We start from the raw sequence: 27483 nt of genomic DNA, 5'->3' as shown, positions 1-27483 counted from the left end.
TTTGAGTCTTTCCAATTGGTTTGAATAAGTCCTTGTTTCAATCCCATGCTAAAATCCATTTCAAAAATCACAGTTGAAGTCATTTTGAGTCAGTTTAGCCCCTAGGGGCATTTCAGTCATTTCTTGTGTTAAAACTCTGTTTAAATCTCTAAAGATTGTCTCTGACTCTTTTAATTTGCTTGTATAAACTCTTGCTTTAATTCGCTAGTAAAAAACCATTTTAAAATTGCATCTAAGACATTTTGAGTCATTTTAGTCCCTAGGGGCATTTTGGTCATTTCACACGAAATTTTGACAGAGAGAGGTTACTTTAAAGTACCTCATTTAGTAGTTGGTTCGTTTTAGTCCGTTTTGTTATTTTTAATCGTTTCACTTTACGTTATTTTCATTTACCAATTTTAATTCAATTTTATTTTAATTTTCATTATAGTCCTAAAATTTATAACAATTGCATTTTTAGTCCTTGTTGTTATTTTTTCTTTTTTTTAATAATTGCAGAATAGTCCCTATTTGGTATCAGATTTGTTTTTGTCCTCTTATCAATTTTTCAGGTCAGTCCTTCAATTTTTAATAATTGCAGAAAGGTCCCTAAAGTCCAAATTGGTCCATGTTCGAATCAAACAAAGTCCAGTACAGGTGTCAGTAGCTCATTGGTTCAGAATATCACACCTGGCCTATAAATAGAGGCCAACTCATCAATGCACAAGGGGGAATCAATCACCAATTGCCAACTCACATAAACACCTTTCCATTTCTCTCTCCAGAATCAAACAAATCAAACCCAAAAATCCCCAAGAACACGATGAAGTTCATGAAGAACTTCATCCCCAAATTCTAAACCCTAACCGTCCAGAACCAAAATCCACCTCAATTCATCACAAATTCGTATCAATTTCATCACGTAAAAAATCAATTCAACAAGTATTTTCACAAAATCAGTTCGAATTTACAAATTCTCAGAGATTCTCTGAGGAATCTTCATCATAGAATTTGCACCTTCGCAATTCTAGCGTAGATTCATCACCAATAGTGACGAATCCAACGCGATCACGAAGGATTTAAGAAGAGAAGAAGAGAATCAAAGTAGAAACGAAGGAGAATCAAGTACCAGAAAAGTTCGAAAAGACGCAGAGTGAGAAGACGAAGAAACTTCGATTTATTTTTGAAGTTTGAATCAAAATACACATCAGAGACGAAGAAGAAGCTTCAACATCCTTCTCACCTTTCTTTTGGTTCGAATCTCCAGTTTCCAACATGTAAACTCATAAAAACCTCCTCGTTACTATTTCAAATCTTCATCATTACTTCTTCCATGAATGCTATTATGATCTTCCACTCCAAGAACCCGGTTCCTACTTTGCTAGCTGACACATGCCATGCTATTCACGATCGATCCAGCAAGGGTCGTGGATACATTCTTTGTTGTGTACCTCTCCTCTATAGCTGGTTTATTTCGCACCTTCCGAAGTCTTTCCATGATAATCCAGAGAATTGGTCTATTTCACAAAGGATCATGGCTCTCACTCCTAATGAAGTGGTTTGGCTCACTCCCGCTGCTAGAGTCAAAGAAATCATCTTCGGTGGTGGGAAGTTTCTTAATGTACCTCTTCTTGGTACCCGGGGTGGAATCAACTATAACCCAGAGCTCGCCTTGCGACAATTTGGTTTCCCGATGAAAGAAAAGCCCATCCATCTTGCTACATCTCCTTACTTCTTCCATTACTCCAATGCTCCCACGGGAATAAGAGAAGATTTCATGGAGGCTTGGTTTAAGCTTCGGAAGAAAGAGGTGAAGCATATGGGTGTAAGGTCCGGTGTTGCTCATGAGGCCTATACACAGTGGGTGATAAACCAAGCTGAGAAGATTGGTATGCCTTACCCCGCCATGAGGTATGTGTCTGCATCTATTCCAGCCATGCCTTTGCCTCTACTCCCACCTACTCAGGAGATGTATCAGGAGCATCTAGCTATGGAGAGTCGGGAGAAGCATCAGTGGAGGACTAGATACTATGAGGCTGAGAACTTGATCATGACTTTGGATGGAAAAGATGAACAGAAGACCCATGAGGTGATGACACTGAAGAAAGAGTTGGCTAAAGCTAGGAAGGAAATTGAAGAAAAGGATAAGTTGCTTATGAGGGACTCCAAGAGGGCTAGAGGGCCCGTAACTTCTATGCACGATACTGCAGCTATGAGTCTGGGTCTGAGTCTAAGGATGATGCTTCCACTTCCTATGCTTGAGGACTTCTATCTCCTACTGTTATTTCCAGTTGTTATTGATGTTTTACATTTCAAAGTCTATCCCTTGGCTTAGTATTTCAAAGGGAATTATCTTGTAAGACTCTGTGATGTTTGATTGTTTTGTCTGGTTTTGATGTTTTAATTGTTTAGTAATGTTTACAAATTTCTAATTTGTCTAAAACCCTCCGATAACACAAAAAAGAGTCCTTTTGCATATGCATTAACACATCTCATGCATCATATGCATTCATTGGTCACAAAAGACTTCTCTCGTGCTCATTGCCTCCTGGTTCTTCTGCCGCAGTCTGAAAAGTGGCTCGTGCTCGTAAGGTTTACCAATCAGATAGAGTTCATCAAACAAGATTGTACAAGAGAAGAAACATGGCTAACTTTGAAGAAGAAAATGCTCAGCTCTGTGCCGAATTGGCTGCTATGAAAGAAGACTTGGCTAAGGCTCATGACGCTATGTCGACTATGATGGCTGCACAAGAACAACCAGCCACATCTGTCCCAGCTTCTACTGAAATGATTCCATCTATCCCACTTTCTACTGTGATCTCTGATGCTCGGTTTGTTATGCCTAATGGACGCCCTTATGGACTCTCAGCTTTCTATGCTCCTAATACTGCGGCTAGTATTTCTGGTATTGGCAACCAAGGACAGATTCCTGTGACAACTTTTGCTTCTACACCCACCTCTGTGCCTCAAGCAACTACTGTTGTTACCGATCCTATTGTACACACTGTGCAACAGGTAATCAATGTTGACACTCCGCGTGGACAAGACCCTACAATGGAAGCTATGAGAAAACAGTTAAGAGAGTTGGCTGGAGAACTCCGTGAGGTCAAAGCTAGCCGTGGGAACGGTGTCTCTGCTAAGGCTCGTGATCTATGTCTGGTATCCCGATTTGAGATTCCTAAGAAGTTCAAAGTGCCAGATTTTGACAAATACAATGGAACTTCTTGTCCACATAGCCATGTCATCCGGTACGTCCGAAAGATGGCCAACTACGCAGATAATGATGCGCTGATGATCCACTGCTTCCAGGATAGTTTGATGGAAGATGCGTAAGATTGGTACACTGGTTTAAGCAAAGATAATATCCATACTTTTGAGGAACTCGCTGCTGCTTTTGAAAATCGCTATTAGTTTAATACCCGCTTGAAGCCAAATAGGGATTCCCTTAAGTCTTTGTCTCAGAAGTCAAATGAAACCTTCCGTGAATATGCTCAGAGATGGAGAGGGGCAGCTGCCCGTGTTTCTCCTCGGCTTGATGAGGAAGAACTGACACAGACATTCCTAAAAACTTTGAAGAAAGAATATGTTGAAAGAATGATAGTCTCTGCTCCGAATAATTTTTTCGATATGGTTACCATGGGAACTCGTCTAGAGGAGGCTGTCAGAGAAGGTATCATTGTTCTTGAAAAAGGGGAATCTTCAGCTAGTGTACCTAAGAAATACGGTAATGGCCATCATAAGAAGAAAGAATCTGAAGTAGGGATGGTATCTGGTAACCCGTCTACAGCTGCTGCTCAGTTACCCCTGCCCTACCAATATATGCAGTACTCTCAACATCCTTTCTTCCCACCATTCTATCAGCAATATCCTCTGCCACTGGGTCAACCACCCGTGCCTGTTAATGCCATTGCTCAGCAGGTACAACAACAGCCTCCTGCTCAACAGCCACAGCAGCAACAACAGGGTCCTCGACCCAAGACTTATTTCCCACCAATACCAATGTGGTATGCTGATCTACTCCTGACTCTACTTGCTAAGGGCCACTGCGTCACCAGACCAGGCAAGCCTCCGCCTACACCATTGCCTCCCAGGTTCCGACAGGATCTCACATGTGAATTCCATCAGGGCGCTCAAGGCCATGATGTGAAGGGTTGTTATGCTCTGAAATATGTGGTAAAGGACCTGATAGACAGAGGACGGTTGACTTTTGAAAATAGTGTTCCTCATGTTCTTGACAATCCACTTCCAAACCATGCTGCTGTTAACATGATCGAGGCTTTCGAAGGAGTTCGTGTTCCTAGAGAGACTCCCACTTTAGATGTCCATAATGTTGCTACCCCTTTGGTGCCACTACATGTCAAACTTTGCCATGCTTCTTTGTTTAATCACAATCATGCTGCTTGTTCAGAATGTCTTCAAAATCCTATGGGTTGTTGTATGGTACAAGGTGATATACAGAGCCTAATGGATGATAAACACTTGATTGTCAGTGATGTTTGCGTGATGTGCCAGTGTTTCATGATTCTCCTGCTCCGGGTGTACCACAACTAAGGAGTGTTGAACCCTTAGTGATCAGGCTACCTGGCCCAGTATCTTATGCTTCTACTAAGGCAATCCCTTACAAGTACGATGCAACTATGATTGCGAATGGGGTGGAAGTGCCTCTGGTATCCCCAGCTACGGTTGATAATGTTGCTGGTGAAATTATAGCTCTGAGAATGGGAAAGGTCCGTCCACCCTTGTTCCAAAAGAAGGTGGTTACACCTGTTGCTACCATAACTCCACCAGTTGCTCCTCCTATTGACAAGAATGCTAGCCCACCAGGCCAATCTATTGACGAGTCTAATCTGGACGAAATTCTGAGGCTTATCAAAAAGAGCGATTATAAGATTGTTGACCAGCTGCTGCAAACTCCGTCAAAGATATCCATCTTGTCTCTGCTCTTGAGCTCATAAGCTCACAGGAAAGTGTTAATGAAGGTACTGGAACAGGCCTATGTTGATCATGAAGTCTCCGTGGATCAGTTCAATGGAATAGTGGGTAACATTACTGCTTGCAATAACTTGGGGTTTGGTGACGATGAGCTCCCCGAAGCAGGAAAACACCACAACTTGGCTCTGCATATCTTAGTACACTGTAAGTCTGACATGATATCCAATGTGTTGGTGGACACTGGATCATCCTTAAACGTAATGCCTGAGTCTACACTAAGACAGTTGAGTCATCATGGACTCTCCCTAAGGGGAAGTAGCTATTTGGTTAAGGCTTTTGACGGATCTCGGAAAGATGTTCTTGGAGAAGTAGATTTGCCAATTACCATTGGTCCTGAGATATTCCAGATCACTTTTTAGGTCATGGACATCAATTCTTCTTACAGTTGTCTCCTCGGAAGACCGTGGATTCACGACGTTGGGGCAGTAACTTCTATTCTGCATCAGAAACTCAAGTTTATGAGGAATGGTAAGCTTGTCACTGTACATGGTGAAGAAGCATATCTGGTTAGTCAAGTGTCATCTTTCTCTTGTGTTGAAGCAGGGTCCGTGGAAGGGACGTCATTTCAAGGCTTGACTGTCGAAGGTGCAGAACCCCGGAGAGCTAGTGCTAGTATGGCTTCATTGAAAGACGCCCAGAAAGCTGTTCAAGAAGGACAAGCTGCTGGCTGGGGCAAAGTGATACAGATTTTGGAGAACAAGCGTAAAGAGGGCCTTGGGTTCTCCCCGACCTCGGGCGTTTCAACTGGAACATTCTATAGTGCTGGGTTCATCAATGCTATTGCTGAAGATGCTGCTGAAAGTAGTTATGTGCCTACATTTGTTGTACGAGGAGGCACTATGAGAAATTGGGAGGCCATTGATGTTCCTTTAGTCATGCATGCTTCCATGTAATGTGTCTTGTTGCTCATGCTTTTTTGTTTTCAAAACAACAATCCTTTCGCTCTGCCCAAGGCGAAAGTGATATCATTGTAAGGGCATGTTTGTTTCGGCATTGCCGTTATCAATAAAAGCTTTCGTCTTTTTCACGACTCTTTGTTTTTATACTTTTTAGTGCCTTTTTCTTGGAAATAATGATAATGCCAGAAAAAACCAAAACATCTGTATTTTCTTATTAATTTCAAAAATCTGCATGAAAAACATTTTTCTAAAATCATCCCAATCATATTATGCAGATTGAACCATAATAAACCCGTTGAACACAGTAACCCTATGGTTCCTCCAAATTTTGAATTCCCTGTATATGAGGCTGAAGATGAGGAAGATGATGAAGAAATACCATATGAGATCACTCGACTGCTTAAGCAAGAAAGAAGAGCCATTCAGCCACACCAGGAAGAGATAGAACTTGTCAACCTGGGTACTGAAGAGAACAAGCGAGAGATCAAGATCGGTGCTGCACTCGAGCCAGAAGTGAAAAAGAAGATTACTCAGCTTCTCCATGATTATCCAGATGTCTTTGCATGGTCCTATGAAGACATGCCAGGTCTAGATCCCAAGATTGTGGAACATCGGATACCGACAAGACCTGAATGTCCTCCTGTCAAACAGAAGTTGAGAAGGTCTCGTCCAGACATGGCTCTTAAGATCAAGGCTGAAGTACAAAAGCAAATTGATGTGGGCTTACTCATGATAGCTGAGTATCCTGAGTGGATTGCCAACATTGTACCAGTACCAAAGAAAGATGGGAAATTTCGAATGTGTTTTGATTACAGAGATCTGAATAAAGCCAGCCCGAAAGATAACTTCCCATTGCCTCATATTGATGTGCTTGTTGATAGTACTGCTCAGTCTAAAGTGTTCTCTTTTATGGATGGTTTCTCTGGCTATAACCAGATACGAATGTCACCTGAAGATAGAGAAAAGACGTCCTTCATCACTCCATGGGGAACATTCTGTTATAAAGTGATGCCGTTTGGCTTGATAAATGCTGGTGCAACGTATCAGAGGGGCATGACAACTCTGTTTCATGATATGATTCACAAAGAGATTGAGGTATATGTTGACGATATGATTGTGAAATCAAGTAATGAAGAGCAGCATGTGGTGTATTTGAAAAGGATGTTTGAAAGATTAAGAAAGTCCAAGCTGCGGTTGAATCCTAACAAGTGCACATTGTCAGGCTTCATTGTCAGTCAAAGGGGCATTGAAATTGATCCTGATAAAGTCCGAGCTATCAGAGAGATGTCGGCCCCTCAAACTGAAAAGCAAGTCAGAGGTTTCCTCGGACGCCTGAATTATATTTCAAGATTCATATCTCACATGACCACTACCTGTGGACTAATTTTCAAATTGCTCAGAAAGAATCAGCCTGTTGTATGGAATGATGAATGCCAGGAAGCTTTTGATAGCATTAAAGAATACCTGCTAGAACCACCTATCCTTGTCCATCCAGTGGAAGGAAGACCTTTGATTATGTACCTGTCAGTGTTAGATGATTCCGTGGGTTGTGTTCTCGGTCAACAAGACGAGACTGGAAAGAAAGAACATGCTATCTACTATCTGAGCAAGAAGTTCACCGACTGTGAGACTCGGTATACAATGCTTGAAAAGATTTGTTGTGCTTTAGCTTGGGCTGCCAAATGCCTGCGTCATTATATGGTGAATCATACAACTTGGTTGATATCCCGAATGGATCCAATCAAGTACATCTTTGAGAAGCCTGCTATTACTGGAAAGATTGCACGTTGGCAAATGTTGTTGTCTGAATATGATATTGTGTACAAAGCTCAGAAAGCAATCAAAGGAAGCATCCTTGCTGAGCATCTTGCTTGTCAACCTCTTGATGATTACCAGCCGATTAAGTTTGATTTCCCTGATGAAGAGATTATGTATCTAAAGGCAAAAGACTGTGAAGAACCACTGATCAATGAAGGGCCGGATCCCAATAGCAAATGGGGATTGGTGTTTGATGGTGCTGTCAATGCTTACGGTAGAGGGATTGGAGCCATTATTGTAACTCCGCAGGGGCACCACATTCCTTTCACTGCACGAATAACTTTTGAATGCACAAACAACATAGCTGAATATGAAGCATGCATCTTGGGCATTGAAGAAGCCATTGATATGAGAATTAAGCACCTTGACATTTATGGAGATTCTTCACTTGTTATTAATCAGATAAAGGGTGAATGGGAGACTCATCACGAGAAGCTGATCCCTTACCGTGACTATGCAAGACGTCTGTTGACATACTTTACAAAGATTGAGTTACACCATATCCCTCGGGATGAAAATCAGATGGCTGATGCTCTTGCTACTCTGTCTTCCATGTTTCGTGTGAATCACTGGAATGACGTGCCCGTAATCAAGGTGCAGCGTCTTGATAGACCCGCACATGTGTTTACTATTGAAAATATGCCAGATCAGGCTGATGAAGATGTGAATGATGGAAAACCTTGGTACTATAATATCAAACAGTTCTTGCAAAATCATGAATATCCACCTGGTGCTTCCAACAGGGATAAAAAGACCCTGAGGAGATGGGCTAGCAGATTCCTTCTGGACGGAGAATTCCTATACAAAAGGAACTATGACATGGTCTTGTTGAGATGTGTTGATAAACAAGAAGCTGAGAAATTGATGCATGATGTACATGACGGCACCTTTGGGACCCATGCTACAGGTCACACTATGTCAAGAAAACTGTTAAGAGTCGGCTATTACTGGATAACTATGGAGCGTGACTGCCACAGACATGCCAGGAGATGCCACAAGTGTCAAATATATGCTGACAAGATTCATGTGCCTCCACATGCTCTCAACGTTATATCTTCCCGATGGCCTTTCTCTATGTGGGGCATTGACATGATCGGAAGAATTGAGCCAAAAGCTTCCAATGAACATCGTTTCATTCTAGTGGCGATTGACTATTTCACCAAGTGGGTTGAAGCTGCTTCCTATGCCAATGTGACCAAGCAAGTAGTAGTGAAGTTTACCAAGAATAACATCATCTGTCGATATGGTGTTCGCAACAAGATCATCACTGACAATGGTTCCAATCTGAACAATAGCATGATGCAAGCTTTATGTGAAGAATTCAAGATTGAACATCATAACTCTTCTCCTTATAGACCTCAGATGAATGGTGCAGTCGAGGCCGCTAACAAGAATATCAAGAAGATTGTTCAGAAGATGGTCACTACTTACAAAGACTGGCATGAGATGCTACCGTTTGCCTTGCATGCTTACCGTACTACGGTGCACAGTTCAACCGAGGCAACTCCTTTCTCTTTGGTGTATGGTATGGAAGCAGTTCTCCCTCTGGAAGTGGAGATTCCGTCTCTTCGAGTGATCATGGAAGCAAAATTAACTGAGGCTGAATGGTGTCAAAGTCGGTATGATCAGTTGAATTTGATTGAAGAGAAACGTATGGATGCTATGTGTAACGTCCTTCTTTTATTTAATTATTTTTTTATTAAATTAGAATCTATTTATGTGATTTATTTATATATATGAGGTGTTAGTATTTTATTATGTGACATTATTCTATTATTTATTAGAATATGAGAATTATTAGTGTAAGTAGAATTGGAGGTTAGAATAGAAATAAGAATAAGTTATTGGGCCTAAATAGATTTAGGAAGAGTGATTAGTATTATAAATAAGGAAGCTTAGGTTAGAAAGAGTTTTTACGTTAAACCGCTTTTTGGAGAAAGAGGAGAAAGAGAAGAACTCAGAGAGAGAACCCTAGGAACGAAGAACGCTGCTTTTGATTTCAGAAAAACAATCTAAGGTAAGGGTGAGACTATCTTTCACTAATATTAAGTCTGTGAATCATTAGATTGCATCTAACATGCTTTAGGATGAGTAGTGAAGGGTTTTGTTTCCATTGTTTTTTTTACATGATCTTTTAATTAATTGTTAAATTCATGCTCTAATTGAGTGCTTTGATGTCGGGTATATTATTTTGTCTAAATTTTCTAATTATATATTTGATTTTTACGATTCTGATGAAATTAGACAAAGGTTCATTGAAGAATAAAATTGGGGTATAAACGAGCCTGGTGATGCTTTAAAGTGTCCTGTAATGTCAATAAGTTTGAATAGCTTAATAACTTTTCCATTAGCGGCCCTTAAATTATGATAGAGAAATAGATGTATCGTTGCTCACATAGACTCTCATTATAGCAATTGCATGTTGAACCCCTAATCCATTATCAGAGCTAGGATGTTTTACTTGATTCATTGAATTTGATAGCAAAATTTGACTAAAAGGAAATACCCAAATTAAGTATATTATTCTTGGTCCCTTATATCAAAATATGAGAGAGATCATAGCATAATTATTGGTGCAGATTCTTTAGTTTTTAGAAGTCAATGCTTTTAATCAATTCCAAAAGGCTAATTCCAAATACATGGCGAGATTTGTTTCATATGTGTTAGTGTGTCATGCGCCTCCTTAATTGTCAATAATTATAAGCTACTGTAACTATTATTCATTAGTTTTATATTGTCGCGTCATTTTTCGGAAATCAAGCCTATTTGATTAGCTTTTGACTCACTAACTTTATTTCACGACTGAACATTTAATTTTTTAATGAAAAGGGGAAAAAGTTCAAACACCCCATATTTTGAAAAGATTTAGGGTTCGGGGGTTAGTTACATAAAGGGAAGGTGTTAGCACCCTTTATGTCCATAGTACTCTACGGGAACCTCTTGGTTTTATTTAGTTAATGTGCTATAACTTGCTTGTTTTGAAAAAAATGGAATTTTAAAATGAAAAAAGAAAGGAGACCTATTGATTTGAAAGGACATGGTCCTCTGCCTACGTACCCGTGAGGGATCAAAACCTTGTAGTTCGGGGTAGAAATTGAGGTTTGAGTGGTTGAGTGTTTTTTATTAGTTTGAAAAAGGTTTTAAAATGGAAAAGCCAAATGGCAAAATGAATTTGTTTGTATTTTTTATATTAAAGAAAAATGACTTTAAATATGATTAAATGGATTGAAGTTTGATTAAGGAAAGAAAATAAAAAAGACGGTCACTTGATTTAAGATCAAGGTTTATTTAAGAAAATATTTTTGTGTTTTTGAACTATTTGCATGTTTTTGTTGTTTTCAAATAATTGGAAAGAAATTGAACTAACGGAGCATAAAGAAATAAAAGCGTAGGGACCTCATGGTGGCGTTGGACCACCACGAAACCCTTTAACCTAATCTAGAAGCATAAAAAGAAAGGCATACACACACGCACACACCCATGCTCCTAAGCTATTACAAAAAAACTATTAATACATTCTATGGTCTGCGAGAAAATAAAATAAATTACATTAAGCCTATATTTACATTCTAACTTGTGCAATAAGAAATAAACGACTAAAAATGACTATGTAAATATGCATGAAGATGATCCTAGACTAAAAAAATGCATGAAAAGTATGATATATATTCTAAATTATGTGCAATAAACTACGGATTAAATAAAAATATGAAATACTAAAACTAAATTAAAATATGCATGAAATATTTACATTCTAGCCTAGTGTACAAACTATATCCATGTTAATAAAATAAATCGCGAAAAGTTAGATATGCATAAACCTAAACTAAAAATGCATGAATGATTTTACGTTAATCTAATGTACATTCTAATTATTGGAAAATGAGTGGCGATAATTAAAATGCTAATAAAAAATGAAGTGTGACGAATATAAATAAAATGCCATAATGGAAAAATGCATGAGAGAATTAAACAAGATGTAGTAATAAATATGAATGCAGGGGAGTGCAGGAATTAAAATGGGAGGTGCAAAACATAAACGAAAATAATTGGACTTAAGGGTTAGAACAGGGCGCTTGGGCCACAGGAAATGGGTCGGTTTGTTTTCTTGGAGCGGGTAGGGTTAACCAAACTGGGTCGACCCAGTAATATAAAAAGTGTGTGAGACTTCTCTTAACAGGAAAACCACTCTCGTTAACTCTCTCTTCATCCCTCGTTCCTTCCCTGTTCTCTCTTCCCTCACTAAATTCTTTCCAAATTCCGGCAAGGTGAGGCGGCGGCTGGCCGTCGTCGATGGCGGCGCCGCCGCGGTGAAGGCTTCCCTTTTTTGATTTTTTTGCTCTATCTTATTCTTTCCCTCTCCTCTATTCTATTCTGGCCTAACAACTGTTAAGAAACAACTATATATCCCTAGATCCACAAATCAAACGAACGGAAAATAAAAAAAGGGAATACCTCTCTTCTTCTTCTTTGATTCGGATTCGTAGATTCTTGAACAGTTGTGATTGAAACGCGGCTGACTTCAAATAACTGGAGTTATGTGCGGTTCCGTCGTGTTTGCTTCGATCGGTACGAATTCGGACTCACCTTTGAATTCGTTTGGTCACGTACGCGGGCCTGTGTCTTACTGGTCCGTTCACGGTTCCGTGTCGATGGAATTGAGGTCTGGTGTTCGTGTTGTGCGGATATGTGACGTATGGTTTGAGTTGGTGATTCGTGAATGGGTTAATGAATGAGGCCGATTGGAATTTTGTTTGTGACTTGTGTCGATTTGTTACGGTGTTGTGTTGTGCAGGTAATTGAGAGCTTGTGCGCTATGAATTTTTGAGAATTGTGTGTGTCTGGAATTGTGTTGGATTACGATGAGTTTTTGTGACTGTTTGTGTGTGGGTTTCTTGTGTAATTGGGTCTTTGAGAGGCAGCTTTTGATTGTGAATTTCGGTGTTTGAAAAATGGTTGTGAAGGTTATTGTTTGCAGGTTATTGAAATTGTGATTGCGGCTGTGAATTTGTGTGTTGAAGATTTGGCCCCCTCAACTTGTGTTTTGCAGGTTGTATATATAGTGAGAAGTTTTGGATGTTAGGGTTTGTTAAAAGGATGCACAAAAACTGGCTTTGGATTGGAATGGATTGTGATTTTGTTCCTGTAAATGTGTCTCTGCAGATGAGGCTGAGAATGAGGCGTGACGGCTTGCTTTGAACTTGGACCTTTTTTTTGGACTTAGACACAAAAATAAGACTAAAAAGAGACAAAGACTAAAAAGGTAAAGAAAAATAAAGGAAAAGGATTAACATAAAGAAAAAAAAGATTAAAATTAATTAAAACCTAAAATGAATTAAAACTAGTAACAAGAAATTTAAATAATAATAATAATAATAATAATAATAATAATAATAATAATAATAATAATAATAATAATAAGATAACTATGCATATTTTTTTTGGGATTTTTGACTTATCTTGAAAAAAAAGAAGTAATTAACTAAAAAAAAGAAATGAATGACTAATTAAAATATTAATTGATTAAAAAAAAGTAAAAGATGGAAATAAAGATAACAATAAAAAATTGAGAGAAGAGGACCCGACTCGGATACCTCTTCGTCCGGATAACAATAAAGATACATCTCTGCCGAATTTTTCACTGAAAAGTCAGAGACTGATCAGGAACGAATGGCACGTGTCAGTGTATGAATGTAAAATCCTTAGGTCAAAAATTGGGGTATGACAGATGCCCCTATTTCAGTTTCTTCGTCCGGAGATTTGAAGATGGAATCTTTAATTGGATCGGAGCGAAGAGACTTAAATATAAAGTACACCAATTTTGGACCTAAGATGCTATGAATGCTCGTGAAATGCTTTTACGAATGCAGGACGACAAAGTTGACCTGACTGAGACGAGAAACAACAACGGGATACCCAAATTCGTTGAAGAAATAGGGATCCGACTCCGCTAGGGGAATGTAGTTTCACTGGGGAAAAGATTGTCTACTACCGTATCGGTTTGGAACGATAGCTTAATGAAGACAAAACTTTTTAGCGATATCACTTGAACAGCTAAACTGGGGATGACACTGAAGAAAATAAAATGTGATTCCAAACTGAAACATGACGAAAGGTAGACTCAAGCTGTCCGTTGTTTAGGACTTGCCACTTGAAACAAGATAAAGGTAAACTCAAGCTGTCCGTTGTTTAGGACTTGCCACACGAAACAAGATAAAGGCACACTCAAGCTGTCCATTGTTTAGGACTTGCCACTTGAAACAAGATAAAAGGTAGACTCAAGTTGTCCGTTGTTTGGGACTGGCAGCTTGAAACAAGATAAACATTTGCGAGAATCCACTCGGCTTTTGATAAATGTTTGCCAGAATCCAATGGGCTTTTGCGAGAATCCACTCGGCTTTTGATAAAAGTTTGCCAGAATCCACTGGGCTTTTGCGAGAATCCACTCGGCTTTTGATAAAAGTTTGCCAGAATCCACTGGGCTTTTGCGAGAATCCACTCGGGTTTTGCGAGAATCCACTCGGCTTTTGATAAAAGTTTGCTAGAATCCACTGGGCTTTTGCAAGGATCCACTCGGCTTTTGATAAATGTTTGCCAGAATCCACTGGGCTTTTGCGAGAATCCACTCGGCTTTTGATAAAAGTTTGCCAGAATCCACTGAGCTTTGTAACAGTTCGCCGAAATCCACCGGGCTTATAATGAGTGTCATCTCTGGACCAGACACACTGGGGATGACACTTTTGATGATGAGAAGGTAAATGTCAGATGTTCATGTGTAGAAACTTGCGGCTTGACACAATGATAAGTAGAGACCAAATTGAAAAGACATGACCGAAACAAGGTTTTGGTGACCAATGCAATCATGTATGAATTGATATTGCGTATATGATATGTATGAATGTATGAATAAGTGAAGGTATTTATGTATGATTGTATGAATGTATGATTGTATGGATGTATGAATGTAACTTGTATGATTGTATGAACTGTATATGATAGACGACTCGATGAAACGAGACAGGACTGGTAAGGTGGGAAGTGGACCAACATTGCAGTACTGAACACTCGGCAAACTTCCTTGGAGATGATATTATTGTGAACAAATTAAGTCGTTGACGGTGTAAAACCCGACACAAGGTTGCAATTGATGAATAGCAACTGATGAATCTTGGGGAGAAAACCCATTGTTTAACCAACGGCCTGGAAGAAGTCTCCATTTGTAAATCAGCGCGGAATGCTTTTCCCTTGTCATGCTTCGACACTCATTTTTGTATTTTTCTTTGAAAATCCCTAACTTTTGCCTGGACCGCCCTTTCGGGTTTTCAGTCCACCGGGAGTATATTCCTTTTTTTGTGCCCCTAATTTTTGCCTGGACCGCCCTTTCGGGTTTTCAGTCCACCGGGACGCTCTCTATTGCCTAAGCCGCCTTTTCAGATTTTTCGACTTAGCGAGCATTGATTTTTTTGTATCATTTTTTTGTATATATTTTTTTGACTGTGAAAGCATCTTGCTTGAAGCAGAGGTCCCCTCCATTGTGTTTAGACATGTTTCTCTTCCGGAATGTAACCGTTCTCGAGGCGGATGCTGATGTACGCTTCGACTACTCACAAGTTCAAAGAGAGTGCGTTTGTTGTTCATACTTTTCAAAAGATGTAAAAAAAAGTTTTTGTATTCTGAAAATTTTTGCTTCAAGTATTGCCATCAAAAATAGAAGAAATTTTGCAAATAGAATAAATGAGAGTTCCAAATAAATGGGCACAGGCTCGAATTTGATGAATTGAGTGGTGGCCTACCAAAGGCATGGCTCCACGGATCTTTGAAAAATTTGGAAAATGGTAAATATATGGGAAGGTACATTGAACACATATAACTGTTATACTTCCTGACAACTTTGAATGCCCCAGTTCCGAGTCTTTGGTTTGCAGATACTTCGAATCGGAGGTCTTTTGATAGTCAAGATGCCCCAAGTGGATTGTGCCTGACTGATGCAGTTACTTTGTCTTTTGATCCTTAACTTTTGCATAGATCGCCCTTTCGGGTTTTCAATCTATCAGGATAATCATCATTTTTTTTGTCCATGTCTCTAATTTTTGCCTGGACCGCCCTTTCGGGTTTTCAGTCCACCGAGACGCTTATTTTTGCCTAAGCCGCCTTTTCAGGTTTGCGGCTTATCGAGCTTTTCTTTTTTGCAGTTTTGACAAAGTATTTCTTGACTGCATCGGCGTTCGCAGGACGTGCTAGCTTGTCAACATCTGTAGTCACAAGAGTCATTGCACACGAGCCTTCATAGTCGTCCACTTGCCCCTTGGAGTCTGATTGGAAGGTAGTACAAAGTTCCATTCTTGAAATTCATGGGGACGAACCTTTTTGTTAGAAGCTTGTTTCAAACCTCTTTTGATATATTTGTACAAGGTCGTCATGCGTTTAAATTTGATCAAGCTTGGACTTTAGCAGAACTCCTATTGATGGGACTTTGACCTCCACGGGAAGCACGACCTCCATGTTGCATATTGGGGAAGGAGGGGGGGTTGCCCCTGTTGAAATGTGTACTGAAGTACGATATCTGAGCATAGCGAATGGTAGCACCCCGAGCCAGTCTTTTCCAATGAATGCCATCTTCTGGACAATCTTCTTGATATTTTGTTTGCAGCTTTGACGGCTAAGATGTCCCAGTATGTGAGAGATCTTATCGTGAGTCTCTTCATTCTTGTATTCTTCAGCTTCAGACACAAGGAATTCAAAGTTGGAAGAGAGTACATGGTTAACGTGTTCAACGGGTTTATTAATGCATGATTTGATTATTGATTTTGACAAGTGTAAGTTATGATTATGTAGATATTTGAGAATGATTATATTTTTTGGTTTTTTGTATTACCATTTTTCCAAAAAAAAGCACAAGATAAAATGAAAGTCGTGATCAAAACGACCTCTTTATTAATGATGGAAAATATATGAAGCAAAAGCCCTACACAAGTTCACTTTCATCTCGGGCGGGACGAAAGGATTTTTTTTTTTGAAAAGCAGTAAACAATAAACATATCATTTAAACAAATCGAGTAGCGGAAGAAAACATCAACATCGACTCAATTGTAGCTAATCCCTCTTTGTGTTGCAACATTAGACACCATGATCTAGTAGTAGGTTGGCTTGCACATTTGGAGTCAAGACTTAGAAAGTTAGGCGATTGGTCCGGATCAAATTCTGGACTTCTTTCTTCAGTGCATTACAATGTTCAATATCATGGCCAGGTGCCCCTTGATGGAAGTTACAGAAAAGGTCAGGTCTATACCATGCTGGCAATCTTGGTGGCACCGGAGGAGGCGACTTGGTCTGGACTAGATTCTTTTCGAGCAACTCTGGAAGCAAAACCTCATATTTCATGGGAATCGGGGAAAATTGTGCCCTTGAGGCCTGTTGTCGAGGCTGCTGTAGCTGCTGAGGATATTGTGGCTGAGGGTGTTCTTTCACCATACTAACCTCCTGCTCTTTATTTTTCGAACTACTAGCGGGAACACTTTCTTTGACCAATCGTCCTTCTCGGACTCCTTCTTCCAACTGTACACCTATAGTAACCATCTCAGCAAAGTCCTTGGGCGTACTTCCGACCATATTCACGTAATAGAACTGATTGAGAGTCTTTAAGAAAAGTTTGGTCATCTCTTTCCCTTCCACACGTGGGCTGACTTGGGCAGCGACATTTCTCCACCGCTGAGCATATTCCTTGAATGTTTCTTTGTCTCCCTGAGTCATAGCCTGAAGATCGCTTCGGTCTGGGGCCATATCCACATTGTAACTGTATTGTTCTACAAAAGCATCACACAGATCACGGAAAGTTCGGATCTTTGTTTTGTCTAGATTCATGTACCATTTTGAGGCAGGACTAGCCAAACTCTCTTGAAAGAAATAGATAAGGACCGGATCATCCTTGGCATAGGCAGACATCCTTCTCACATACATTGTTAGATGTTCCTCAGGACAGGAGTTCCCTTTATACTTCTCGAAATCTGGGACCTTGAACTTGTGGGGTATCTGGATGTTCGGCACCAAACAGAGATCGTAAGCAGTGTTCCCAAACACTTTCTTCCCATGGAGGGCTCTCATATCTCGCTGAATTTCATCATATTTTTGCTGTAAGTCATTCACTCTATCATAGGCTTCCGTATCCCTTGAATGGTAGATGGGTTCTTCGTCTTGTGGAATGGTATGTATCACAGGTGCTGAATAGGTCATAGCGACTGGAGGAGCTCTCATAGGAGGTGGAGGAACATGGGCTACATATTGATGGGTAGGCATATGAGCTTCACAAGCAATGGGACGGAGTATTTCGCCAGCAATAAGAGGCGGGAACCAGGGCACGGAACGTTGTGGAGCAGAGTACTCCGGAGTATCGGCACAAAACATCCATTCAGGGCCAGTAGAAATAGTTTCGGCTTGAGTCCTGATAGGAGCTTGGGCAACCATCAGTGTCTTCATCAATTTAGTCATTTCGTCCATTTTAGTCTGCATGGCTGCCATTTCTTCACGGAGCAATTGATTTTCTTGCTCGAGAAACTCCATCTTCTCTTTATGATTGTTCGAATGTTGTAAATGCGAGTTGGTTTCAGACGAGGACGCCATGACACTTTTGAGGTGGGTTGACCTTTTATGGAAGAGAAAAATTTGTGAGACTCAGAATTGAGACTATGAAACGCAGAATGATGCATGATGCTTTATGCAAAAATAGGCACAAATTTTTTTGAAGGACTTGTCAAAGTAATTGTAAACATCATAAGGAACATTGTTTCACTTGGTAATTGAAGATATTACGAACAGTTTCCTTTTTAAAAGTAAAAGCAAAGTTAAGGAAAAAGTCCCTCACAAAGCTAAAGTCTAGCTAAGACTTTTGAAAATGTATTTCTTGTGTTCCTGTTTACAAGGTCAATACCTTTGATGTTTACAAGACGACTTATCTAAGTCCTTCGATGTTTTGATGAGAAAAAGTTTTTATGAATGAATGCATGTATGCATGGTGAGGTTAGGTATACAATGTTGGAGCTTAGGGATAACAACGCCATTTGGTAAGGACTATGGTTTCAAAAGTACCTGTATCACGGGTTCTACCAAGTTCCCAAAGTTTTCAACCACTTCCGAATATTTGTTAGGTGACGAGAGTACTCTCGTTCCAACAATATCCGTAGGTTAGTCTCGTTTGGGTGTAGTATCGCGTGTCAACCAATACGAGAGTACTCTCGACTAGCCACCGCACTACGTCCTAAAAGGCCAAGATGGGTTAAAGGTGACTAAAGGTGACTAGCCACCAATACGAGAGTACTCTCGACGGTCAATTGAAAGCAACATACCATACGCGAGTACTCACGACGACAAAAGTATACCTCCAAGATCCCTCCATTGAGTGGGTTATCACATGTACCAATACCGAAGAGTACTCTTGGCATGGAAACTATGATTATACCCGATCCTATCTTAATTTCCCTCAAGTCCGGGTGTAGGACTTACCTCACCACTCACGTTTAAGAAGGGAGAAAGAAGAAGGAATAAAGAAGAAGGAGAGAATATACACGTATTTCCATCTTTTGATTTTTTTAAGCAAGTTATAACACAAAAATTAAATAAGACCAAGTTAGGCTCAACCCTCTTAGGGGGTCCCCAGTGAAGTCGCCATTTCTGTCGCGTCATTTTTCAGAGATCAAGGCTATTTGATTAGCTTTTGACTCACTAACTTTATTTCACGACTGAACATTTAATTTTTTAATGAAAAGGGGAAAAAGTTCAAACACCCCATATTTTGAAAAGATTTAGGGTTCGGGGGTTAGTTACATAAAGGGAAGGTGTTGGCACCCTTTATGTCCGTAGTACTCTACGGGAACCTCTTGGTTTTATTTAGTTAATGTGCTATAACTTGCTTGTTTTGAAAAAAATGGAATTTTAAAATGAAAAAAGAAAGGAGACCTAGTTTATCTACATTTTATTGATTTGAAAAGACATGGTCCTCTGCCTACGTACCCGTGAGGGATCAAAACCTCGTAGTTCGGGGTAGAAATTGACGTTTGATTGGTTGAGTGTTTTTTTATTAGTTTGAAAAAGGTTTTAAAATGGAAAAGCCAAATGGCAAAATGAATTTGTTTGTATTTTTTATATTAAAGAAAAATGACTTTAAATATGATTAAATGGATTGAAGTTTGATTAAGGAAAGAAAATAAAAAAGACGGTCACTTGATTTAAGATCAAGGTTTATTTAAGAAAATATTTTTGTGTTTTTGAACTATTTGCATGTTTTTGTTGTTTTCAAATAATTGGAAAGAAATTGAACTAACGGAGCATAAAGAAATAAAAGCGTAGGGACCTCATGGTGGCGTTGGACCACCACGAAACCCTTTAACCTAATCTAGAAGCATAAAAAGAAAGGCATACACACACGCACACACCCATGCTCCTAAGCTATTACAAAAAACCTATTAATACGTTCTATGGTCTGCGAGAAAATAAAATAAATTACATTAAGCCTATATTTACATTCTAACTTGTGCAATAAGAAATAAACGACAAAAAATGACTATGTAAATATGCATGAAGATGATCCTAGACTAAAAAAATGCATGAAAAGTCTGATATATATTCTAAATTATGTGCAATAAACTACGGATTAAATAAAAATATGAAATACTAAAACTAAACTAAAATATGCATGAAATATTTACATTCTAGCCTAGTGTACAAACTATATCCATGTTAATAAAATAAATCGCGAAAAGTTAGATATGCATAAACCTAAACTAAAAATGCATGAACGATTTTACGTTAATCTAATGTACATTCTAATTATTGGAAAGTGAGTGGCGATAATTAAAATGCTAATAAAAAATGAAGTGTGACGAATATAAATAAAATGCCATAATGGAAAAATGCATGAGAGAATTAAACAAGATGTAGTAATAAATATGAATGCAGGGGAGTGCAGGAATTAAAATGGGAGGTGCAAAACATAAACGAAAATAATTGGACTTAAGAGTTAGAACAGGGCGCTTGGGCCACAGGAAATGGGTCGGTTTGTTTTCTTGGAGCGGGTAGGGTTAACCAAACTGGGTCGACCCAGTAATATAAAAAGTGTGTGAGACTTCTCTTAACAGGAAAACCACTCTCGTTAACTCTCTCTTCATCCCTCGTTCCTTCCCTGTTCTCTCTTCCCTCACTAAATTCTTTCCAGATTCCGGCAAGGTGAGGCGGCGGCTGGCCGTCGTCGACGGCGGCGCCGCCGCGGTGAAGGCTTCCCTTTTTTGATTTTTTTGCTCTATCTTATTCTTTCCCTCTCCTCTATTCTATTCTGGCCTAACAACTGTTAAGAAACAACTATATATCCCTAGATCCACAAATCAAACGAACGGAAAATAAAAAAAGGGAATACCTCTCTTCTTCTTCTTTGATTCGGATTCGTAGATTCTTGAACAGTTGTGATTGAAACGCGGCTGACTTCAAATAACTGGATTTATGTGCGGTTCCGTCGTGTTTGCTTCGATCGGTACGAATTCGGACTCACCTTTGAATTCGTTTGGTCACGTATGCGGGCCTGTGTCTTACTGGTCCGTTCACGGTTCCGTGTCGATGGAATTGAGGTCTGGTGTTCGTGTTGTGCGGATATGTGACGTATGGTTTGAGTTGGTGATTCGTGAATGGGTTAATGAATGAGGCCGATTGGAATTTTGTTTGTGACTTGTGTCGATTTGTTACGGTGTTGTGTTGTGCAGGTAATTGAGAGCTTGTGCGCTATGAATTTTTGAGAATTGTGTGTGTCTGGAATTGTGTTGGATTACGATGAGTTTTTGTGACTGTTTGTGTGTGGGTTTCTTGTGTAATTGGGTCTTTGAGAGGCAGCTTTTGATTGTGAATTTCGGTGTTTGAAAAATGGTTGTGAAGGTTATTGTTTGCAGGTTATTGAAATTGTGATTGCGGCTGTGAATTTGTGTGTTGAAGATTTGGCCCCCTCAACTTGTGTTTTGCAGGTTGTATATATAGTGAGAAGTTTTGGATGTTAGGGTTTGTTAAAAGGATGCACAAAAACTGGCTTTGGATTGGAATGGATTGTGATTTTGTTCCTGTAAATGTGTCTCTGCAGATGAGGCTGAGAATGAGGCGTGACGGCTTGCTTTGAACTTGGACCTTTTTTTTGGACTTAGACACAAAAATAAGACTAAAAAGAGACAAAGACTAAAAAGGTAAAGAAAAATAAAGGAAAAGGATTAACATAAAGAAAAAAAAGATTAAAATTAATTAAAACCTAAAATGAATTAAAACTAGTAACAAGAAATTTAAATAATAATAATAATAATAATAATAATAATAATAATAATAATAATAATAATAATAATAATAATAATAATAATAATAAGATAACTATGCATATTTTTTTTGGGATTTTTGACTTATCTTGAAAAAAAAAAGAAGTAATTAACTAAAAAAAAGAAATGAATGACTAATTAAAATATTAATTGATTAAAAAAAAGTAAAAGATGGAAATAAAGATAACAATAAAAAATTGAGAGAAGAGGACCCGACTCGGATACCTCTTCGTCCGGATAACAATAAAGATACATCTCTGCCGAATTTTTCACTGAAAAGTCAGAGACTGATCAGGAACGAATGGCACGTGTCAGTGTATGAATGTAAAATCCTTAGGTCAAAAATTGGGGTATGACATATATGATAAAGACTAATCAAAAATATTAGATTTAAGATGTGTTAACATGTGTAGAAGTACAATTAAAGACCTAAGAGTCTATTTTAGATATATCACTTTAGTAATTGGAATAGAATAAAATATACCCATATTATGTATAGCATATGATTTTAACTAGTTGAGATATGTTATAGATTAAGAAAATGCATCTTTATTGTAGACTTGTTTTCTTTTTTTACTGGAGCCTCAATCCGTATAGACGACTCTACCTAGAAGGATAAGACTAAATTTTGTTGGTTGTTAGTAGCATTGGCTTAAGAGAAGAAAATCTATGGATAAATGCTTGAATTTACAACAAGAAAGTATGGTGTGCATCGTGGAAAATGTTTTAAGAAAGTTTGGGGAACCTTAGATGGGTATATGGTATATAACATGTGATGATAGTATTTACGTGTATAACTTGCTTAATAAATCTCTATCAGTACCTCTTCATATGGGCATCTATGAAAATACAATTAAATAATTTATATTAGCTTTACATATTTTATTTTGATAGAAAGTTTCACATATTTATTTCTACAATTAATGATGAATTATTTGATAATGTGTGTTGATGTGCTATTTGAAGATGTGTGATTTAAAGATGGGTTATATAAAGATGTGATCTTGTTATTTATGCACTATATGTGTTAATTATGATGTTTATGATGATGCGATGTTTAAGATGTTGTTGATTATCATTTGATGATGTTGTACTATGATGCTGATATGAGATGAATTATTTATATGCTGCATATACAGCTGAGTCTTATTTAAGATGTAAATGTCGGTCTAAGTCAAGAAGTTATAAGATGTTCATGAAGTTTCTAAGATGTAAGATGTTGAGTCCATGCATACTCATTTATAGATGAGGGCTCATGCCCTGGAGCTTTTGCTTAACCACGACGATGGAGCTTTTGCTCAACCACGACGATGGAGCTTTTGCTCAACCACGACGATGAGGGCTTATGCCCTAAGAGTATATTTATGCTCAACGACGATGAGGGCTTATGCCCTAAAATGGTACCACATGCATTTGCATTTCATGATGATTCAAGATGGTTTAAGACGTTAAGAGTTGCATAGTTGAGTTTAGATGCATTGTCAAGTCAAGTTGTTAAGTTGTGATGTTTTAACGAATTACTTTGTGATGTCTTTTAGTATGATGATATGTGACGATGACTGTGACTGCTATATGATGATATTTTGCTAAGATAAATGATGATGTTTATGTGTTTAATTATAGTTGTTAAATTATAAGATGTTTATGTTGTTAAATGTAATTTATGATTTATGAGCTTAATATTATTGTTTGAGAAATCTCACCCCTTCTGCTTGAAAATGTTGCTCTTCGTATAGGTAACTTGCAGGTAATCAAGATTAGCTGTTGTAACACCCATACCAGACGTATCTAGAAAGTCTGGCACGTGCGTTAATATTAGTACTGGATACATTAAAATATACAACAATTAAAAACTTCAAATAAATAATATTTACATCAAGTTCCGTTCGTGTAAATAATAATACAATATAACTCATCCATACGTAAAAATACATCCTTGAAGTCCATAACATCCTGCAGCTTCACGAACGAACCCTTGAAGTAATATCCATCCGGCTCCGAACATGCATAAACATCCTGCTTATCTGAAACAAATAAGGATTGGGATGAGACATAATGTCTCAGTGAGTTCCCCTAAATCCTAGGCTATAGGCAACCTCAAGGGAAAACCTACGGTCACCACGTGTCTACATTACAACCTGACGGTTGATTGTACGTGTGTGGGGACATGCATACTTAGACGGTAGTGCATACTAGGGCCGTCATAGTCATATCTCACTTGTTATAGGCTTCTCACCTATACATGTCATGGCGGTTGAGGGAACCTAAACCGCATTACCAAGTGTACACTCTACGTCACAAGGCCTAAACATAAATAACATAGCATATTCATGACATGATTCTAATCCGGACGATTAGGGAAACCTAGGGTCGTCACGGCCATAGCTTTCTTTACTTGTCCTATACATATCTTGCTCTCGTCTAATAGCATTTCATGCTCTTAGTCTTGTTCTTAAACATATCATACATGGGCTCGATCATGAGCATAAACATAACATAATCATATTCATCATAAACATAATCGTGTCTAAGTTCATTCATGGGTTAGCGTTGAACAAACAGTTATTATCTTGATTCATTTTACGGATAGTCCCGGGTGGAGTAACCCCGAAATCAATCCCATACATGACCGATGTACGTACATCGGACTCCCTCGGTGTCGTGCGGGTCCCTTGCGGCTTAAACTGTTCCCCTTAGGTCGAGAACCTCCCGTATCCCCCTAGCGTGGATAACAAGAGACACGAGCACCTACGTCTTGCTTATTTCGGTGACATGCGGGTCCCTTACGGCTTGAATCGTTCCCCTTAGATCGAGAACCTCTTGTATCCCCCTGACGTGGATAACAAGAGACATGCCACCTACTTATATTAGTCATGGTCTTGTCGTTCATATAAAATAAACTTATACATACATACATACATACATACTTGCTTATTACCTCGGACCCTTGAGTCGATCCGATTGACGGTAAACTTATACTTGTCCATGCTTAAACTTAGTGGAGAGATTAACTAATCAAACCACAACTTATCTTGCTTGCTATCTTATTCTTAATCGTGTGCGAAGAGAATAACTTCGCGTCTTAGCTTTCTAGGGATTCTTGCTATCTTTCTAGTTCTCGACTAGCTAAGTCGAGGCTCTACATACATTCCCTTTCCTAGTTCATTACTACCCCATCAAGCTTAAACTCTCTTGAGCCATCCTTGTAATTTATGCTAACATTGCCATGATTAATGATGCAAGGATCAATTGACGAGTTGTGCAAATTCCCAATAGTTACTAAAGACCAGACGTGCCGAAAACCCGAATTCCAAGCCGTTTATAAGTTCTTAAGATTTGATAAAACCATATTTGTTCCAGTAGAAAAACAAGTGAAAACAGTACAAGAACACACCGAAACGATCGCTACGGACCCCCACGCGACTGCCCCCAAGCACCCGAGCGCAGAACAACGCGAACGTTGTCCTGTCTGGGGCGCCTGGCGCCAGAGGGAGGGCGCCTAGCGCTGGCTCCCTGACTTGTGGGCGCCTAGCGCCCTTGTTCAGGCGCAGCGCTGCGAATTCTGCGTTTTCGCGTGTTCCGGCCGCGGGTTTTCGCCATTTTCGACCCAAAACTCGTCCAATTCGACCCTGTAATGCACCAAATACATCCAACAACATATATAGACTTATTTAAACATATATCATGGCAATTTTAACCTATAATCACCTAGGATTGGCTTGGGGTACTAAAGTTACATAAAAACTATACTTAGCATAAAACATGATTTTTCTACAAGATTAATCAATCCCAAAGGTGGGCAATCTATCTATGGAACTCACCTTAACGTGTTCCTTGCAATTCCTCGAGCTTCAAGCCCAAACCCTAGCTCATGCTTCATCAATGATCCAAAGCTTCCCAACCAAACTATGCTTAAATCCATTCTCCCACTTGATTCTTGATTGCAAAGCTACCATAATCCATGCTTGATCATGATGTTAAGAAAGTTTGGATGATTATTATGGAGGGAGAGGGCGATCCTAGAGAGAGAGGGAGAAGAGAACTCTTTCTCTCAACCCTAGAGAGAGAAAGACAAGTGAAGAATGAATATTTTGGGCCAAAGCCACTTAAATACCCCTTTCGTGTGAAATTTCCATTATGCCCCTGCCTCAAGCGTGTTTAATCTGACACTGATACTTTATCCGTAATATGCTGACATGTCATAAAATATTTCCATTATCTTACTTTTCCATAAATTTAATTCCTCTGATACATTTGTCTGATAAAGTTCCTTAAGCTGATGAGCGGGATGTTACATTCTACCCCCCTTAAAGAAATTTCGTCCTCGAAATTTTAGAGATCGACTACCAATCATCATGACAGAAACTTACCATCTTTGGTCTGAGCCATACATACTCTATTCATACTTACTCATAGAGTTCGTTGTATCATGTCCTCATCTTGTTTCTTAACCCATATGCAACTGAACATAACCTTCTTGATTTTAATATTACCCAAACTTAGAATTTTCTTATCATATCATGATTCAGAACTTACCTTGCTACACACAGACTTATTGTCTCGGACTCGTATTTTACCCACTTAACATAAACCATTCATATAGGTATCTTTTTATAAACATGAACACTCAGGATTTGCCTTTTAACTGGGATCCTACGGAAACCAGGTTTGCCCTGCAGTGCTTACTTGTAACTTTAAAACATATTTCATACATACATCTTATCATGAATACATAATCTTACTGTACCTTGAGGCACATGCTTCTTACTTGTATTACTCATGTAAATGATTCCATGAATCTCTTATCTCTTTTCAGAGCCTTAGGAAATCTTCTGATTTCATCGCAATTCCATTGCATCTTATCACACCCGAATTAATGGGTAACTCATATAGCTTGACATGAAAAAGTGAAATCAACTCACCACTTCATCTGACAATCCATTAACCAATATTATGGTTCACATACTCGTGAAACTTACTAGTAATTCCACTTGCACTTACATCGTATACTCTTAACACAATTCCGTGTATCCCACATGATATTGGCTTCATACGAACATTGTCGTTTTCATAACATGTACATACTTTCAAGTGCCATCTCTTGCTAAATGATAACGATACGTGTTCTAGAATCTTTCTTGAAGAAATTTCCTTAAGCTCTGGTATTCAGGTTCTTGGAACGAATATATATATATACATGACTAAAATATTTTATCATTCCCAAAACTGAATTTGTAATAGCACCACAGAACCATCGGACGAGTTTCTATATTTGAAAAAGATTTAACAACTCGCCCTAAACTTGTCCACGGCAGGTTGGTCCTGAAGTTGGTACGTCTTAAGTGAGTTCACTTACGACGTATCTCATCAGTTTCGAAAATGTATAATTCCATGAGTTTAAAATAAGGATCGTTCCCAAGTTCCATAATACCAATCTTAACTTTTAAAAGTTCTAAAATCAT

At 38.8% G+C, this 27483-nt stretch overlaps 1 protein-coding gene and 1 long non-coding RNA gene across 2 annotated transcripts; both read right to left on the bottom strand.

The window, feature by feature from the left end:
• Window positions 1-16856: 16856 nt before the first annotated feature.
• On the bottom strand, window positions 16857-18305 carry LOC146937188 (uncharacterized). Its single transcript, XM_085749354.1, has one exon. The coding sequence runs from the start codon at window positions 18303-18305 to the stop codon at window positions 16857-16859; it is 1449 nt and encodes a 482-aa protein (XP_085605480.1).
• Window positions 18306-23731: 5426 nt separating this feature from the next.
• Window positions 23732-26438, bottom strand: LOC146937187 (uncharacterized). The gene is made up of 2 exons (XR_015033248.1): window positions 25843-26438; window positions 23732-24045 (listed from the first exon to the last, which is right to left on the bottom strand). It is a non-coding gene; the product is annotated as an uncharacterized LOC146937187 (long non-coding RNA).
• Window positions 26439-27483: the final 1045 nt, after the last annotated feature.

The sequence above is a fragment of the Medicago sativa genome, chromosome 3, assembly GCF_051527215.1.
Source record: "Medicago sativa cultivar Bolivia chromosome 3, Bolivia_mono, whole genome shotgun sequence".
NCBI lineage: Eukaryota > Viridiplantae > Streptophyta > Magnoliopsida > Fabales > Fabaceae > Medicago > Medicago sativa.
This window is presented reverse-complemented; position numbering and strand designations above follow the sequence as displayed.